At 57.8% G+C, this 18,510-nt stretch overlaps 2 protein-coding genes across 2 annotated transcripts in view; one reads left to right on the top strand and one right to left on the bottom strand.

Annotated features, from left to right (window-relative positions):
* Nucleotides 1–1,759, top strand: part of AGK (acylglycerol kinase) — a 28,259-nt gene extending 26,500 nt beyond the window's left edge. The window contains exons 15-16 of the mRNA XM_045288909.1: nt 8–76; nt 1,024–1,759. Of these exons, the coding sequence (XP_045144844.1) occupies nt 8–76; nt 1,024–1,200 (246 nt within the window). The 3' untranslated portion in view covers nt 1,201–1,759. The remainder of the gene's footprint in view (nt 1–7; nt 77–1,023) is intronic.
* Nucleotides 1,760–3,952: 2,193 nt separating this feature from the next.
* DENND11 (DENN domain containing 11) overlaps nt 3,953–18,510 on the bottom strand; it is a gene marked incomplete at its 5' end in the record, with an annotated part of 30,354 nt that continues 15,796 nt past the window's right edge. Inside the window, 7 exons of the mRNA XM_045288736.1 lie at nt 3,953–8,216; nt 8,616–8,684; nt 9,285–9,435; nt 9,915–10,046; nt 10,725–10,863; nt 13,798–13,951; nt 17,165–17,323. Coding sequence (XP_045144671.1) covers nt 8,021–8,216; nt 8,616–8,684; nt 9,285–9,435; nt 9,915–10,046; nt 10,725–10,863; nt 13,798–13,951; nt 17,165–17,323 — 1,000 coding nt within the window. The remainder of the gene's footprint in view (nt 8,217–8,615; nt 8,685–9,284; nt 9,436–9,914; nt 10,047–10,724; nt 10,864–13,797; nt 13,952–17,164; nt 17,324–18,510) is intronic.

The raw sequence follows: 18,510 nt of genomic DNA, 5'->3' as shown, positions 1-18,510 counted from the left end.
GCTGCAGGACCCAGCCCTGTGTCCAGCCGGCACGGAGCACCTGCAGGCCAGCAAGTGCATGCTGCTGCTGCCCGAGGTGAGAGGCCCAGGGCCACCCGCCCCAGGTCCTGTTCCTGGAGCGAGCCCCACAAGGTGGACAGGTACCCTTGTTGGGGGGGTGGGGGAGTGCATCATAGGGGATCCTTTCATTGCCACCGCCATTCCTAACCAGCCGGCCACCGGATGTAGCACGTTCTCTGTGGAGCCTACTGGGTGTAGAGCATCCTGTGTGTAGGGGGGTCATGGGGGGATTGAGGAGTACCCTACTGTTTAAGTTGGAGGTCAGTTGTTGGGTTAGTGCTAGGTTTTCCACTGTACTAGTTAGTCTGTACTATTTGTTACTACTAGTGATTCCACTGTATTAGTTGTTCTACTGTGTAGTTAGTTGTTGGTACTAGTTATTCCACTAATACTAGTTGTTCCAATGTACTGGTTAGTTGTTAGTGCTAGTTAGTTAAGGCTAGTTATCCCATTGTATTAGTTTGTGTTGGTTGTCTTGTTGTCCTAGTCCAATGTGCTAGTTAGTTGGTGCTAACGTGCTAGTTGTTCTCTGTACTAGTGAGTTGTCTGCACCATGTAGTGGCTCCACGGTGTGAGTCCCCACAGCTGCTGAGGACTTGTGGCTGTAGGACCGTGGTGGGCACCCAAGGGAGCTGCCCAGGCTCGGCAAAGCAGAGGCTGGACCCCGGGCACAGAGAGGGGAGGGCTCCCCAAATCCGAGGGGGTGGGGACTCCAAGGTGTGAGCCAAGACTCTCCCCAGGAGGGCTGGGGTCACAGGGCTTCCTGCAGCTTCCAGAGACCCGGATCCTGCCTGGGGGATCCTCCACCCCAACTCCCAGGCCAGCTGGCAGGCTCACCGCCCGAGAGGGTGGGGCTGACGTCATGTTGGGATTGGCCCCCAGGATAGGTGACCTGGCACTGCCCTGGGTTGCCCTCCTGGGTCCCCCTCCAGGCACTGATGCTGGCTGCCGGTGCCCCCACAGGGAACTGGGGGCTCCTTCAGCATCGACAGCGAGGAGTACGAGGCAATGCCCGTGGAGGTGACGCTGCTGCCCCGGAAGCTGCTCTTCTTCTGTGACCCCAAGAAGCGGGAGCAGGTGCTGCAGGCCCCGGCCCAGGAAGTGGCGGAGCCGCAGGGGCCTGAGGTAGCGGCCTTGTAGGACAGGCCCCTGGGAGCTGGATAGCTGCCCCATAGAATCGCCAGACCCCACTCTGCACAGGGCCCTCTTCTCATGTGACCACTGTCATTCCTCAACATGGACCATCTACCTGCCCCCCTTCCAGAAGGTTCCCACCCCCCAGGAAGGAAGGGCCAAGCCGTCCAGGAACCCAGGCTGTGCCAGCACTGGAACCAGGGGTGGGGGCACTTCCCCCTCCTCCCCACCGGCCTTCAGCTCACTTCAGTTCTGCCCGCAGTCAGACATGCATGCAGAGGCCACCTCCCACCTCCTCAGCCAGGCCCAAGGGTGGGGTGGGGGGTGGTTTCCACCAAGGCCAGGACCCAGCTGGCTGGCGGGGGGCTCCAGAGAGCTGACTTCTCATCTGGGTGGGGTCAAGAACTCTGCATTTTTACAAAGCAGGTGGCTCCCCCTTACACGCCCTTGAAGAAACAGTATTTTAAAGCCGTCCCCCAGAAACAACGTCTCATGTTCCCACAGAGGTGTTTGGAAGAATCATGTGCCCTCCCCTTGAAGCTGATGTTAAATATGCCCATGGTGAGTCGGTGCTTTGTGAGCAGGTTCTTTCATGCGGGGCATTTCTGTTGACGCTGCAATGGGTGTGGTCACGGCGGGCCTGCTGGAAGAAGAGGGCAGACACGGTGTTGGGGTGATAAGGATTTGGATAGTGTCCACTGAGCCCATGGTGATTGGGTGGGTGGGGTGGGACTCATTCAGGTCAGCACTGGTGAGTGGGCGGGGTGCACAGGTGCATGGGAGCAGGTGAACACAGACAGGAGGTGGAAGCAGTTGGGCATATGGCCGGGACAGACTCTGCCTTCAGAGGGCCACCCCTTCCCTCCTGTGCCCCCAGAACCCCGGTCACCCACCTCCAGAACCTGTCCACCATGAGCTATGCCCTAACCTGCCTGGGAGGGGCATCAGACGCGGTGGCCCCAAGAGCAAACCATAGCCGGCAAGTGGATCCGGGCTGGAGCGACCCTGTGGGCAGGGCAGAAAGGCCTCTAGGGCTTGGGTGTCCACAGGCCTGTCTTTCTCCCCGTGTCTGGAGCATCTTGAGTGCTTTAGCCTCTGTGCCACCAGGGAGCCTCATGCTTGGTAGAGAGACTTGCTCCTCGAGCGAGATGAGTTGACACAAGGGTCACGAAGACATAATGGGGCCACTGTGCTCCCAGGCCAGCTCGGCCTCACACCACCACCAGCCTCCACCTTGTCCTGTGGGGAACAGAGGTCAGAAGGGGCCAGGGCCCAGGACCCATTGACCCATCTAAAGGGCTCCTGAACTTTCCATCCCACCCAGGGGCCCCGCTGAAGACTCCCTGCAGGCAGGCGGGTGGCACCAACGCCAGCCCTCGTTTCTGTCCATGATGCCAGGCTGTTCCCAGGCACGCAGTGAAGGTAGCTCACACCCGCACCCCTGAGAGGGAAAAGCAGTGCTGTAAATGGGAGGCCCAGGGTCCCCATATACAGGTCCCTCACCTTACTGCCAGAGGGAGTCTTGACTCAGGGGTCCTGGAGGGGAGGGCTGTGCTGTGGAAGCCTCTCCCGGACCTTGCAGCTCCTGGTTCTGCCCCTGCATGTGAAGCCCAACACGGCCCTTCCTGCCCTGAGGGGCCTCCAGTGTGGTCATGATTGCACCTTCCAGTGGACTGGCCGGCTAGGGGGCTGGAGGGCATGTTTCTGAGTTTGCCTGGGAGGTAGACTACGTGAGAGTGGCCCTCTGTGCAGCCACGTGACTCCAACTCCTCATGACACCATGCCCTACAGAGCGAGACGCTGCCTGGTCCTGCCCCGTTCTATCCCCACAGTTGTGGCTTGAGCCCTTGTTGCAGCCTCTGTCAGTCTATCTCCTGAGAACTTTCCTCTTCCTCTCTGACCCGTGTGGCAGCCTTTTCCAGACTGATGCTTCCAGAGTGCGTGAGACAAAGGTCCACCATCCCTTCCCCCAATATCCCAGACTTGGGACCTTTCTCAGTCAAGCTTGAGAGCCGAGTGCCTTGGATAGACCTCCTGGCAGATCAGTGCCACTCGAAGGTTAAGATGATGCCTATATGGCCATCGGCCATCGGTAGACAGCCTGGCTGTGGACCAGGGCAGCTGATCCCAGCACCTACACGGGTAGTCGTGTACTCTGACAAGCAGCTCCCCTAGTGGTCGTCAGGATCAAGGCTACGTGGCGGTCAGTCTAAGACGCTAAGTTACTGCTTCTCAGCAGAGCCTCCCTGTAGGTCTACTCACTTCTGAAGGCGGCCTCTCCATCTCTCCAGCCAGCTTCCAGCAGAGGGGCCCCGGTGGGGAGTGGATATGCAGCGGGCCGTTCACTGCAAAGTCAGCAGTTCAAACCTGCCAGCTGCTCCACAGGAGAACAACGAGGCTTTCTGCTCCCATAGAGCGATCGCCTCAGAACCCGCAGCGTAGTTCTACCGTCCTGTAGGGTGGCTGTGAGTCAGCGTCCGCTCCGTGGCAGGGAGTCACATCGGCAGTGTGGCACCAGGGCCTCCTTTTCTAGGCTCTTAGAGTTTGGCAACAAAAACCTGCAGGGTAAGCTCAGGGCTGGAGGGTGGACGGGGCCCTGTTCCCACGGCCTTGGTGGGGTATAAGGTACCAGCACAGGAGCAGCACCTACCCCCGAGAGCCCACCCACCGGCTCACCCAACCGTGGCCCCCGCCTCCGTCCTTGCTCCCGCCACGGGCCTTGTTTAGATGTCAAGACAAAGAACTGCCAGACAGGCGCTCTTGTTAAAATGTGAGCTTTAATTGTAAAAATGGCTTTCTGTAAATATAGTTATCTCAGCCTCTCTGCACACAACTTGGCCCAGAATATACAGGTAGGATGTCTGTACACAGACGGTATTGGTACCACAGAACAAAGCCAACGCCAGCAACCACGGCTCTCCCTTCCAGGCTCAGCCTCCCTCGCTGTCTGCAGGCCTTGCAGGAGATCTCTGAGGGTCAGGACAGCAGAGCTGCCACCAGGGGGTAGGAGGGCAGGACGGGGACCTGGGGCCAAACCGGCCAACCGTCTTGCTAGGTTAAGAACGTGAGGTAAAGTCTGGAAACAAAAATAGATTCTGTGTTTCTTATTGCTAGACCTCGGAGGCTGGGGCGTTCATCAAAACAGGACTTCCTGTTTAAGACAGATGGCAGGAAGGCCCACCCAGCTCCTAACTGGGGAGGGGAGAGAACAAAGACGGGAAAGCTCGTTTCCAAGGCTACAACCCCTTGTGTTCCAGGATTTCTGTCCCAGACTTAATTCAAAGCAAAAGCAAAGAGCTAGCCAGCTTGGGGGCAGACAAAGGAAGGGGAGTTTGCTCTTCTGCACGCTGTACCCCAAACACTCGTACCCCACGGTGCATACACCTCTTCTTCGCTTCTGGTCTCACGCCACCTCCCCAAAGTGCTGACCCCCACATTCACCTGGAAGAGGGCATTCCCACTAATGTCCACTCCCGGACTGCTGTGGAGTCTCCATCCTGTGGGTTGGTTCTGGCGTTCTTACAACCCTTGCCCTGGATACCCTGCTGTCCCCCCCTCCCCCTTTGTACTTAGGAAGCAAGGTGAACTTGGTGTTGGTGTAGAAAGCTCATCCTAAGCCAAGCCCAGCCATCTGCCAATCCACACTCATCCCCGACTTGTCTCCCAGCCTCTGCTCCACCGAGGCCTGCGTTCACTCCAAGTCCACCCAGAGGCCTGGAGTAAACCGAGACGATGGAAGCTGGGGCTTGATTTCCCCACTGCTAGCCCTCCAGACAGCTTTAGAAAACTCAGACTCCCTTTCTACGCTTGCTGCTCTGCTCAGCTACCCCGGGATTCTGCTCCAGAGAATGCAAAGTGCCAGCCAGCTACGAGACTGAGACCCCGGCTACCCTACGGCGTCCCAGTCATTTCCTCGCTCAGGCTGCAGAACCTTCCATCAAATGGAACGTCCATCTATGCTGTCCATATCTCCTGGGACGGAGTTCTGGAATGCCCTTTGAAACCCCACAGTGACTTCCGGGTCTTCCTCAGCTCCACCAGCTCTGAGGACAGACGAACCATGGTGGGGGGGGTGCTCCCTCCTACCCTGCCTGAGCCAGGCCAGGGCCTTCCTGGCATGAGGCTGGTCTAGGGCAGGGTGGGTCACCTCCTCAAGGACGTGGAGTCCACTTCTGCAGCAGGGCGAGAGAAGCCCTGCTAGGCACTGTCCCTGGTCAGCCTCCTGTTGGTTTGGGACAGCATCTCATGAGGGCAGGGCTTCAGGGGGCTGCCCTGGGAACCGCCTCCCACCACTGCGGGGCACAGGCTCCCTGCAGGCCTGGTGCTGATGGCCATGCCTTTCAAACTGTGAGGTCTGTCAGCAGGCGTGAACCCCAGGCCCTGATCTTGCCCTCCTGGTTGGCGGCAGCCCCCAGGGCATTCCTGATTCCCTGAAGGGGCAGAAGGGGTCTCGCTCACCCCACAGTTCACACAGAAGCTGACTGGGTGAGTTAAACTCACTGCCCTAGAATTGATGCCACCTCATGGCGACCCTGTAGGACAGGGTAGTAGAACAGCCCCTATGGCAGCAGGGGGCGTCCACGCACAAGACCAAGCAAACTCCAGCCAGTGGCCATCCCCAGCCAGGGGCATATGGACAAGTTCCCTCTGGTGGTAAATGCCTACCTGCTGCTAAGCTTAGAGGTGAAGTAAGCCCACTGACTGCCACCTGCCCCACGTAGACCTTGGCCCACTCCGAGCCTGGGCTCCAGCCCCACCAGGACCCTTCTCCCCTGAGGGCCTGACTAGACCCAAGAATGAAAGGGCAGCCCTGTGTCAGGCTAGTGGGCATTTCTAGATGGCACAGGTCTGAGTCCACAGCAGACCACAGGCCAGGCAGGGTGTTCCCCTGAGCTCAGCTGGCTTAGGCAGCATGCAGCTGGGGGAGGAACTGGTCTGGGCTTCCAGAGGTCTGGGGGTACTGGTCCTGCCCCTGTGAGGCTTGGGGATGAGACAGTAATGTGGGGTGGCCACCAGCTCCTGGAGCCAGGCCTGATGGCCACCTGGGAGCAGACATGGTGCTGTGGACACGGTGCTGCAAGGCCCAACCTGAGGGTGTCCTCGTCAAGGGAGTACAGGAACAAGGCGCAGCCCGGTCCTGGGCCAGCACTGCAGTGTGGGCATCAAGGACCCGGACCAAAGAGGATCACAGAGAGGAACGTTCTGGCAAGTTGCAGAGCAAGAGGGTCTGCAATGACCAGAGAATCAGGTCCTGCCTCTCCCCCTTACCCCCTTCGAGCCGTCCTTGACCTTGGGTCAGAGGTCCCTCCTCATGGAGATGAAGGCTGCTTTGCTCTCTGTAAGATCAGCTAGCCAAGCCCCAGCTTTGAACCCTGACTGCTTTGTCACTAGTGGGGTGGCTGCCCCCTCCCCACTGAGGGGCCGCCAGCTCCACTGTGGGTCTGATGAACTCCAATCCCACCTGTATATTTACAGAACAGACTTGCTCAAGCCTGAACTTCCTGGCAGTGCCATAATGAAGCCCTTTGGGAAAGGCAGTCGGCCCCAAGGGCCTGGGCCTGCCAACTCGGGGGTCCATCCAGGTGTACAAGTGCCTGGCTGGGCCTGGCCACAGACGGCAGGTGGACAGCCCCTCCCACAAGGAGCAGCCAGGAAAGTGTGAGAGGATGTCACCTGTCACTATCCTGCAGCTGAGCCCAGTCCTAAAACTCTGCACCTTGGGGGTTAGAACCCGGTCACCAGCTGACCTAAAGTGGCAGCCTATCAGGAGGAAGCACCTTGGGGCACCCAGACACTGCTGGGAAGGGGCCTGGCAAGCCTCCCCCATTTGCTGGCTCCCTCCACCAGAGAGGAGTTTGCCTGTGGATGGTCCACAGTGGTTCTGTCCTGTCAGCATCCTCCCCAACCTGAGCTAACCAGCTGCCAGATACTTGCTAGACTCTGGAATCCAGGGACTTGTTCTGGTCCCCATACAATGCCAACAGCCTGTGTCCAGGGGCACAGGTATCCCCTCCACCCTGCTCTGGCTGTGCTCGGACGGCACTGAGCTTGCCCCTCACAAAGGCCCACGTGATGCCAACAGGAATTGCTGCCCTTTATGCCCACACCCACTGCCGTGTAACCCCTTCTGCCCCTAGGGCTCCGTGGGGCCCTAACCAGAGACCATCGGGGTGATGGGTTTACCTGGAGGCCCAGCCAGCACTGAAGCTCAGGATCCCCCTAGGGGAGGAAAGTCCGGGAATATTGGGCGGCTCTCACCCCTTGGACTTGCTTCCTTCTACCATGTAAAGATGTCAGCTGCCTGTTCCCTCCTCAAGAACATCGGGGTCCCCCTCTTGAGGTTCCCAGCCAAAGGGCTGAAGGGACTCAGATTCAACCCAGACCACAGGAAACAACGTCATTAAGGAACACAAATCCCAAGCTGTCTACAGTGTGGCCATCTGGTCTACCCAGCCTGGAGGCAGAGGTACATTCATCTAAGGCCACGCTGTCTAATCCGAGAACACATCTTGGGGCAGACACTACCCAGATGCCCTTCTGTCCAGCCCAGTGTCCGGAGCCAGGCATCCAGGTGATGCACGTCTTTCACAACTCCCCTGTCTCTCACCGAGTGACGAGGGTCCACTCTTACTCCTGAGGCCAAAAATCAAGGGACAGATTCCAACCACCCACCTCCCCCCAAAGGGAACACAGAGCCAAGGTGGTCTTTTGTTAACCTCCGAGGAAGAGGGGAAAGGAGGAAATTGCAGAAAGTGGCTTTGTTGGGAAGTAGGAAGCGTGTCCCTTTGTGGGAACGTCATAGAAACTGGGGCTACCCGCCGGCCTGCTACTGGCAGCAGGGGTTGTCGATGACCAGCATGACGTCAATGCCGTAGGCCTCCAGCAGGTCCAGCAGGAAGCTGCGGTCTCCCTGGGGGTCGAGGCCCATGCCCCGCGCGTGCTCGGCTGTCAGGGTCTTGTCTTGGCTGGCAGACACCTCCAACAGCGTCTGGAAAATCCGGTTGTTCTGCTCCAGGAAGAACCTGGGAGGGTGGGAGACCAGGAGGCAGACAAAAGCGCGTCCACACCCAGGGAGGTGGCCACCACTCTCCCCAGTGCTCCAATAGCATCCAAACAGTTCAAGATGGAAGAAAACCGATACCAGGATGCCCTTGCCTTCCCGGAGACACCCCCAGCTCCTTCCACTGCCGGGGTGCCCCTAGTTCCCCTCACACACACCTAGGCACCCCCCAACTACTCTTGGTGAATGTCCCTAGTTCCCCAGGCACCCAGTGCTGGGCTGCCCTGGCTCCCAGGTCCCAGCAGCACCTCAGGCTTTGGGTGAGCAGAGTCTGGGCAGCAGCCAGGGCAGGGACCCTGAACTATGCCAGGGTGAGGGGTGGGGGCAGCAGGGAGGGTCAGGCTCCCAGTCCCTCACTCACAGCACAAAGAGGTCCTCTTCGCAGGGGTTGTAGTTTCCCTCCACTTCCTGGGAGTACAGCAGCATCTGCCTGGGGGGCAGGGGGCAGTGAGGAGACTTTAGGCCCACCAGGCTCCCCCGGGGTCAGGAAGCTGCACGCACAGATAGGACCCCACACCATCCAGAGAGGAAGGGGGGTGCAGGGCTTGGAGCTGACCCATCCCTTAGTCTTTCCTGCTGTGGGGACCACGAGAACAGCCTGTGGCCCCAGGACAGCCCACTTCCTGGGCCTGGCGGAGGGTGCATGGGGGGAGCTGGCACTTGGTGAGTATCTACGCAGGGCTGTCCATACGCCCACTGCTCTCAGAGTCCCAGGTCCCTGAGCAGGGGTCATCTCACATCCCTCCTCGTCCCCGTGTCCAATGCCATGCGGCAGGGATGTCCAGGTCCTGGCCCCAGCACAGAACCGGCTCAGAGGCCACACTGCCCCTGCTGAGTTCCCAAGGCAGGGGTGTCCTGGTCCCAACCTAGAAGACAGGCTCAGAGACCCTGCTGTCCCCACTGGGTGACCATGCATGGATGTCCTAATCTGAGCCTAGTCCTCAGAGTCCCAGGTCCCCACCCAGCGCTGAGTGGCAGGGTTGTCCTGGTCCCCGGCAGCCGGGACAGATTCAGGGGCAAGCAGTCCCACCTCTGTTCCGTGAGCCGCCTATACTTCTCCCTATCGGCGCTGTTTATCTTCAGCAGGGGTTGCAGGTGCTCATGGTGTGTCTTCACGTTCTGGTTGTCCACGTACACGTCATACAGCTCGCGCTTCTCCTCAAAAACCTTCTCGGTAGTGCCTGGGGGTGTGGGCGTGTGGGTGGGCGCAGGGCCACTGGCCTCCTGCGGGTGTCAACAACCAGGGCCGGGGCCTGACCCCCCCCAGGGCCAGCAGGTGGAGGGGAGTAGGCCAGACCCTGGAGATGAAGGTGGGGGCGCGGAAGGCGGCACCGGCCCCACCCTAGGGGACAATAATGGAGGGACTCAGGCCAGACTCCTGAAGGTCTAGGCAGGACAGGCAGAGAAGGGTGGGAATGAGGCAGCACGGGGGCGGGGCCTATGCTGTGCAGGGGCTGGCTGGAGGTGGGGTGTGGCCGAGGCAGTGAGGAGGCGGGGCCAAGGCCTGGGGTAGAGGCGGGACTGGGAAGAGACCTGGTGGGGTCAAGGCAGCACGTGGGTGAAGGCGGTGGGTAAAGGCGATGCGGGGACAGGCAGCACATAGGCTGGGCAGAGGCGGGCAGGGGGCATGTGGGGACTGGGGACTGGTGGTTGCACTCACAGGCCACGTAGGACACCTCCACCTCCAGGCTGTCGATGTCGGCCACGTTCACATAGAAGAAGGGCTTAGACTCTGGGATGGTGCCCCCGATGCCGGGCAGAGAGACGTTGGCCAGGCAGCAGCAGCAGTACACTGGGGACAGCAGGGATAGTGGGAACAGGCTCAGCTAGCCCCCGCCTTCGGCCCAGCAGCTCATCCCGCCTCCCAGGCTGCGCCTGACACCTGAGTCACCACCCCATGTCCTGCTTTCTGAGGCTATGGGGGACTCTTGGGGTCCACATGGTCCCCACGTCACCATTAAGCGCCAAGTGCAGGAGGCTTGTGTGCAGGCCATCTCTGAATCTGACCCTGTGGATCCTTGTCCCCCACCCCCACAAACAAATCTTTGGGCTCCACCCCCGCCTGGTCCTCTCTGCCCCGCCTGCTGGGTGATTGGATGGCAAGGGCAGCCCCTGCTCAGGCAGTGTCCCCAGCCATCAGTACCACCCCCACACACCCCAGCTTCCCCCTCCTGCTCTACCCCCTAACCCCCAACATCATCAGTACCACCCACCCTGGAGCAACCCCAATGTCCCAACCACGCATGGCTCAGCCTCCTCCGCCCTGCTCCCCCCTCCCACCCCCACCCAACCCCGGGCTCTTCCTCCACTCCACTTTTGGCCCAGAAGACACAGGTGTTCACCTTGGCCCATCAGACACAGCTCTTCCGGACACCCGAACAAAGCCAGCCCCCATCTGCCACCAGACCTCCCCGGGGCAAGCCAGCCAGCCTGGAAAGCACCCCAGGGAGGGTGGGCAGGCACTGGTTACCTCGGTAACACACCACGCCCACGGGCGGTGGGGAGAAGATGAGGATCCGCTTCCGCAGGAGTGCAAACTTCCAGAGCGTGAGGATCTGCTCGCCGAAGAACTTGATGAACTGCGACATGCAGCCGGCCGGGTGTGTGATCTGCAGCGCGGACATGGGGCCCGGGAGGAGGGGTGACCCGAGACGCACACCACAGAGAGCGCCCCAAGTGTCCCTTCGAGTCAACTGCGGCTCGTCTCACTCTGCCAATGAATGGATGCCGCCTCACTGGGAACCTGCAGGGCAGGCTCGAACTGCCCTGTGGGTTTCCGAGGCCCTAACCCTTTACAGGAGAAGTAGTCTTACCATTCTCCCATGTGGGGAGAAGTCAGACACTTGCTGCCAGACTGCTGTCTCATCCCACAGCAGGGCTGGGCCTGCTTCCTGCTGCTGGGGACAATGGCCTACTTCTCTCTGAAGCTTTGGGACCATTAGCTTGGTTCCTCTAGGTGGGGTTTGCACCCTACTGATAATGTTCCTATGGAGACCCAGAGACCAACCCCTAGACCACCCACTCATTGCTGTGTAACCTATAGTGCAGCCCCTTCCTGTGACGTATGTCTTTACCTGTAATTAGTGGGCTGGATTGCCCCCAAAAGGTATATAGGTGTGAGTCAGCGGAACTTCTCTCTCTGACTCTCTCTGACCCTGAGCTCCTTGCTGCTCACTCCCTGGTCACTCCCCTCTCCCTTGTTCCCCTTCCCTCCTTCCCTTCCCCCTCTCTCCACGTGGACCACCAAGCTGGGCTGAGGTGAGCAATGCTACCATAAAATGTGTCTGACTGTTTCATTGTATTATCTCTCATGCTCTCGATGACTTTAATATAATGCTTATATATCTCAACCGTACAATTGTGCATTACTGAACCCAGAGGTAGTATTACTGAACCAGTGAGTTCAAGCAGCGGGTGGGGGCTGGCCCCTTCACCCTCCCAAGCGTCATTTATTATTTTATTTAATACTACACTCCCAGGAGTGGCAGGTGGTTTCGAACTGCTGACCTCGTGATTAGCAGAACAGTGCACCAAGGGTGTCTCTTCTCACAGCAAGGTTTCCAAGACTTAACTCTGCACTAGAGCAGCCTTGTCTGTCTTTCCCGCACAGAACAGCAGCTGGCATTAGCAGCCCCCGTCTAACCATCGGTGTCAGTTGGGCATACAGAAACACAACAGTGTGGTGGGTTATGTGGTGGGGAGCAATCCACAAGGTCGGCAGTTCAAAACCACCAGATGATCCAAGGGAAACAGATGGGGCTTTCTACTCCTGTAAACAGTTACAGTCTCAGCAGTTCTACCCTGCCTGCAGGGTCGCTGTGAGCTGGCATGGACTGAGTGGCAGTGAGGTTGGTTTGAGTGATTTGGCGTAGTGGGTTAAGCACGTGGTCATCAGGGTCATGAGGGGAACTGCACATAATGCAGGCCCCCCTGTCACACTTGGTGGCCCCGGTGCATTTTACAAATGGGAGGTTGGTGGCTACGTCGGGGCCCTGCGCCTGTCTGTCTTGCTCATTCTCATAGAATGGCAAACTTTTCACGTGGCTGCTCCACTCTCCAGAATGCAAGCCTAACTTCTAGGAACCCGGGGAGCCAGGGACACCGTGACTGGCTGTGCCTCGGGGGTCTGGACTGAACCCGCTATCCCCAAGGTGTGTCTGTTCTCAGCCGCTGCCACTGTCCCCGAAGGAACAGGAAGCCTGCAAGCTCAGTGCCACATGATCTTTGGCAAGTCACGCTGCCATCCCCACCTGGGGCACAGGTGGGACTGCTGGAGAAAGTCCAGGCAAAGCTGTGTGCAGGGATTGCCCAGCAGGAGGCACTGGACGCTGAGCCTGGAAGACCAGTCTGGAAAGGTGGGGTGGCCCTGGGACTGGTATCTGCACCTCAACTTCCCAACTTCCACCCAAGGCACCTCCCCAGGGGTCTACCTCAGCCCCACTCTTCTCTGGGCAGCCCTGGGAGCCCCAATGTGTCAGCTGGCCGAGCTGGGAGGGAGGAGACCAGGGCGAACTGCCCATCCTCACTCACAAGGATGCCTCAACAATCGTCCTTGGCCAGGTGTTTTGTCAAAAGTGAGCAAACATGTCCTTGAACCAAAGACAGGCGATTAGGGAAAAACATACCATGAAGTAATGCAGGAAAGACCCTCGCTAAGCGAATGCCGAACCTGTGCCTCAAAGGCCTCCTCTCTGGTCCACCTGTGCAGCTTCGGTGAGCTGAAGCGAACACACTGGCAAGTCCACCTCCCCTGCGACCCCATCACTGCCCGCCAGCCCTTTAAACACAAAGAGGGCGGGCTGCGGTGTGCCCGGCTCTAGAAACACGTTACTGAAGAGGACATGGCTGGTGCCAGACGGGAGGCCAACGTGATTGTCCTGGATCTCACATTCTGAGCACCCCGAATTGCAAAAGGCTCTGGAAGGCATTGACAGCCCAGAACCCATCTACAGGGGCCCCACATAGACTACACCTCCAGGGAATTCTTTCGGATGTTGAACCAAGGGTGTGGCTAACCTTGCCTCTGGGCAGGGTGCCTTGGAAAGTAGCTTCCCTCCAAGGCTCTCTGGCCAGCCCAGGGAGGGGCTTGCCTAGTGTGCCCTTGATGGAGGTCCCTGCACTGGGGACAGGACAGGGGGTGGCATGGCCATGAGTCACACCCTATCAGTGTCCCCCTGACTGTGGTGGTTGGAAGCCCTGGACCAATCTTGTGAGCCCTTCTAGCTACCATAACGTGTGTGTCCCCATCATGGGCCTGCTCCTGCTCCTGTGGGCCCCCTGTAACTGTGACGCCATGAAGTTGTGACAGGTCCTTTTGTTCTGTGGTGTTAACAGCCTCCCTCCTCCGGCAGGATTAATGTGTCTGTGTGTCTTTGCCTCTTTTAAGACTTCATAAATGTTCTCCTTAAATTATATTTGAGATGGGGCTCTCTTTTGTGCCCTAAACCACAGTGTTTCATCATCCTAGTCTGTGAAAGGCAGAGCCCCTGCACACTCTCCTTAAGAATCAGCCCAGGGCATGCTGGGAGAGCAGATGGCCTCACCTTCATCTCCGGGTACATGTACCGGTGGATGGAGGGCAGCCAGTAGACGGGTGGCAGGCGGTCACCTCTCCCCGGACCTGCATGGAGCTCCCCCTTCTTGTCCTCATAGAACGCAGCCAGATGAGAGTAGTGGCCTGGCATCTCCAGCTGGTGCCTGCACAGCACACGCACACACAGTGAGAACACCATTGGCATTCATGCCCCACCTCCAGTCACACCATCCAGGGTCAGGGCCCCTGTACACTAACACCCTGTGGATCTGCCTTTGGTGCTATAGAAGGCCCTTAGGCAAAGCTTGTATGTGGGCCCGGCACCCCCGGGGCATCGCGTCACTGTCCCTTCTCAAGGGAACCAGGCAGAATGAGCAGAATGTGAGGGGCATTGATTGTTAACAAGGTACTGGCATGGATGCCAGCCGGGGAATGGCTGCTGGCTGGGGAAGGAGCGGGAAGCCTCCGCTGGTCGGGATGGTGATTGTTTGCCCTCTCTATTGTCAGAAAGGAGGAAAGAGAAGTGGCCTCCCCCTCCCCCAGTTCAGGAAAATTAGCTCTGATGGGTGGTCATCACCCAGGGTCCCAAGTACCACGCGAACAGCAAGCAGCAGCTCGCCTTCAGATCCTCCTACACCCAGCGCCCATGGTCACCCAACAGTGCAAACATCCCCCACTGGCTGCTACACAATGGCCTGTGCACGCAGTGGACTATCATCACGCAGCGAGCGAGCGAAACGAAACCCTGACCCACATGCACGGGAGGCTGAGTGAAAGAGGCCCGTTGTAACACAGGACAAGCTCCGTCTGACGTGCTTGGGGGTAGTTTTCCCATAGTGGGTCCTGAGCTTCTGCTAGAGGTGGTGGAATCATTTGGAAATGGAGGGTGGGGGTGGATGTCCACCGTGGTGACCAGGTCACCGAACGGTCGCTGTTAGGTGCGGTGGGTTTGGACACATAGTGACCCTGCACAGAACAGAAGGAAACACTGCCGGGCGGAGAAGTACTGACACGAGGCTGAGGTCCCTGGAAGAAGCATGGAGCTTACAGGTGATGGGAAAGCAGACCTTGCTGGCGTGCTCCCCGAGGAGATGGGTGGCCGAGAAACTCACACTTCCCACCTCGAAAGCTAGAGGGAAAATAACTTGCTCGGTCCATGCTGCTGACCCAAACCCATGTGCTTCGGGCTCAGCTCGAGAGTGCTCTGCAGGATCAGAGACTGGGGCTTCCCAGCAAACCCACCAGCCCCCTTCAGGGGAAAGACTCAAGTTCACAAGGACTTCGCTTTCCTGCGATCCACAACCAACGTTTCATGGTCGACTTAGTGCAATGGGAAAATATGCTGCCTATTACCCTTCAAAGGGCTCAAGGGCAAAGATGTCCCTCGGAGGCCTAAGGTGTGCCTGACTCCGCTGTGGTGTTCTCAGGTGCCACAGGGGTATCTGTGTGGCACTTGGGCAGTGAATCCGGAAGGACTACACAGAGTGGACGCATGTGAATGACGGTGTCTGTGAAGAATAGTCCGAGGACCTTGGACTGCCAGAAGAACAAACCAATCCATCTGGAAGAAGTCCAGCCTGAATGGTGGGTGGTCCCTTGTCTCACATACTTGCCAAGGACTGGCCCTGTGTGGCAGTTACATCATCTGTTGTCAATCTGAGACTTAAGAGTGAAGGAGTGGAGTTTAGCCTGTCAATCAGGTCACAGCTTGATGACCTCATTTGGAGGTGCTAAGGAGATAAATACCTCACTGGAGGTGGGACACATGCTAATTCTCTGCAAGACATTCCTGTTGAGAAGACACATGGAGCTACCTAGAGCCCTGGAGCTGGAGGAGCCATGTGGAGACCCCTGTCAGTGCTGAGATGATTCCACTGCCACTGGACCCACAAGTCTTTCTTCCCACTGGCCTGTGATCTTCCTGCACTCGACATCATTGCATGTGCTGTGTGAGTCTGAAGAAGGATTTATAGACTGGTGATGGCATATGGGACAATATCGGATGTATGGACTGGGCTGGGATGTTTTCATAATGTACAATTAATTACGCTTTGATTGAAAGTTCTCTCTGACACACATCTGAGTGTGTCTGTGAATTTGCTTCTCTGGTCTACCCAGACTAACACAGGCCCTAGGAAAAGACCTGGTTGCTTGGTGGGCGCAGCAATACGCTCGCACAGGGCCGTGGCTGTAAGGCTGGCGAAGGGCCGGCAGTGTTTCCTTCTTGGTCCACAGGGCCGTGGTGAGTGAGCCGCAGCCAACTCAAGGACACCCAGAGACAGGAGGCCTGGGCAGGGCGAGGGAATCCCTCTGTGCTGACAAGCTGCCGAGGCTGTGGTCTGTTGCCGCAGCGGGCATGGGAAAGTTGGGACAGTGATTGTGCTGGTGTCCCTCATAACACCCCTCACTGCCCTCTCCACTGCCGCCTCCCCATCCCTGAGCTGGTGATGCCGGACGGAGACCCGGGGCATCCAGTGCTGCCCCAAGCTGTCTCTCTTCCAGCTCTGCGAAGGCCGCAAACAGAAAATAGCTTTGTGGGTACAGAACAGGCCTGTTCTCACCCCTCCTGTGGGCTTGGGGATGGGGCCTCTCCTTTGTTCTTCCTCCCTGAGCTGTCCTTGCAGTACCACCTTCTGCTCTCTGGGGGGCACTGTTGCTAGGCTGCCAAGGCCCAGGAGTGCAATGGTGCCAGAAGCCCACAGCTTCTGGGCCTGGGTCACGCCTTTTCTCCAACAACCCCGACTGCCCAGCCTGTCTGTCCCTTGACCTGGGCCACCTGGCCCAAAGGTGACAGGGTGCAGGTGAAAGGATGCTGCTCTAGGGTCCTGCACCTGTCTGTTTCCTTGCTCCTGGGCGGGAAGAAACATCACCCCCCTCCGCTCCTCAGTAAGGGAGGTAGAAAATCGCTTAAGAACAGCGAGTGCTTATGAGAATGAAGGCCTCAAGCTTTGCTAGAGACTGAGGGGGAAGAGTCCAGGGCACATCCTCCTCTCAGGGGGTCAGGGAACAGATGCAGGGAGATGGGACTCCCAGTCTGATTGCCTCTGGATGACCAGCGCAGGGAGGCAGGGAGGGAAGGAGAGCAGATGGAGACTCCGGCGGCGGCAGAACTTTGGTGAGCCCGTGGGAAAGGGCATGAGACGGGAGCTCCCACGCCGTGCTGGGCGGGCACAGGATGGCACCCCCTTTCCAGGGGACCCTGCAGATACCCTGTGCCCCAGAGAACGGTGCATGGACCATAGCACGCACTTCCCCACAAGGTTGCTGAGGTTGCCGGTGGTGGAAATGCCCAAAAAAGAGTCCAATGACACAGAGGCGTCCACCAAACTGAAAAGTGGAAAAGCAGCGGCCGCCAGTCCCGGGTCGCAGCCACCTACCGCACTTGGTTCTCCAGGAAGTGCATGTAGCGGTAGAGCAGGGTGTAGGAGGGGGACAGGATGCCCACGGACTTCATGCGGGCGCCGCGCTCCAGCTCGCTCTCCACCGGCATGTTGGCGAAGCAGGCCAGGCCGAAGAAGGGCCCCTTCCGGAAATAGCTGGAAAGAAGCCAACACAGAGTGTGTCTCAAAGGCTGGGAGAGATGTGCTGCCTGGATCTAGAGACACAGCCCCAAACCCAGCCAGAACTCGGGCCTGGGGCTCCCATGCCACTCGAGGCTCAGCCTTAAGACAAATATTTTGGGATCCTTAAAGCCCTATTTAGCCTAAGTCAACCCAGCGGCATCACCCAGTGTGGTAACTCAGTGTGGTCCCCTCCCCCGTACCAGACCATCCTAAGAATCCTTATACTATTTTTGACCCATCTTGACCACAAAAAATACCATGTGATGAGATAGAGTTTTAAGTGGCTCAAATGTAGCGTTTCCTGGATCATAGGACCGCTAACAGAATTGGTTTGTGAACTCTTTGGATGCTGGACAACATTATTTGTGGCATCAATAATGAACCTCCCGAGGGACAGTCCTTATATTGCTCCTTCTTTTCCTACTTCCTTCTCTGAAGTTACCAACGTAGATTCAGAGATGCCACTGGCCGCCCTGCTGCTACCACCACACCTGGACCAGCCACGGAAGCAACAACGCATGCTTGCTGTGAGTGATTGGAAACATCGGTGCTGACCAGCCCCCGCGACAAGTTTCAAAACATAAAGTATCCTAATAATACCCTTTTGAGACTCAACGGTTGATTACCCTAAGGGGTGCACAGGCTCAGTGTTGTTACTGCAGCCTATCATTTGGCTTTGAGTCCAGGTCCAGAACTGAAGGACGACAGAAGGGCCATCGTCTCAAGGGCCACCGATCTCTATCTGACCAGGAAGCCTGGTCTCTATTACGATGCAGACCTCTGGCCTCCTAGTTTGTTCCCCTCTGTTCAGGGCCTGGAGAAGCAACCCTTTTTTGGAACAGATGGTAGCTGGGCACCATCTAGCTCTTCTGGTCTCTGTTTTAGCCGTTATAACTCTGAGTTGTCTTCTGAGTCCCACAATGGAGGCAACCACCTCTAGGGCACAAAAGAAAGATGTGGCAGACTTCTGTCTAAGGCTTACTGCCATGGGAACTTATGCTGGGGTTCTCCCCGTCCTATGGAATCTCCATGAATGCAAATTGAATAGATGGCAGCAGGATTTTTTTTTTCTAATCATTTTATTAGGGGCTCATACAACTCTTATCACAATCCATACATACATCAATTGTGTAAAACACATTTGTACATTCATTGCCCTC

Source organism: Echinops telfairi, unplaced genomic scaffold, assembly GCF_000313985.2.
Source record: "Echinops telfairi isolate 266 unplaced genomic scaffold, ASM31398v2 ScPeMD7_23;HRSCAF=83, whole genome shotgun sequence".
Lineage (NCBI taxonomy): Eukaryota > Metazoa > Chordata > Mammalia > Afrosoricida > Tenrecidae > Echinops > Echinops telfairi.
Note: the sequence above shows the minus strand (reverse complement) of the source record. Positions and strands in the feature narration are given on the sequence as shown.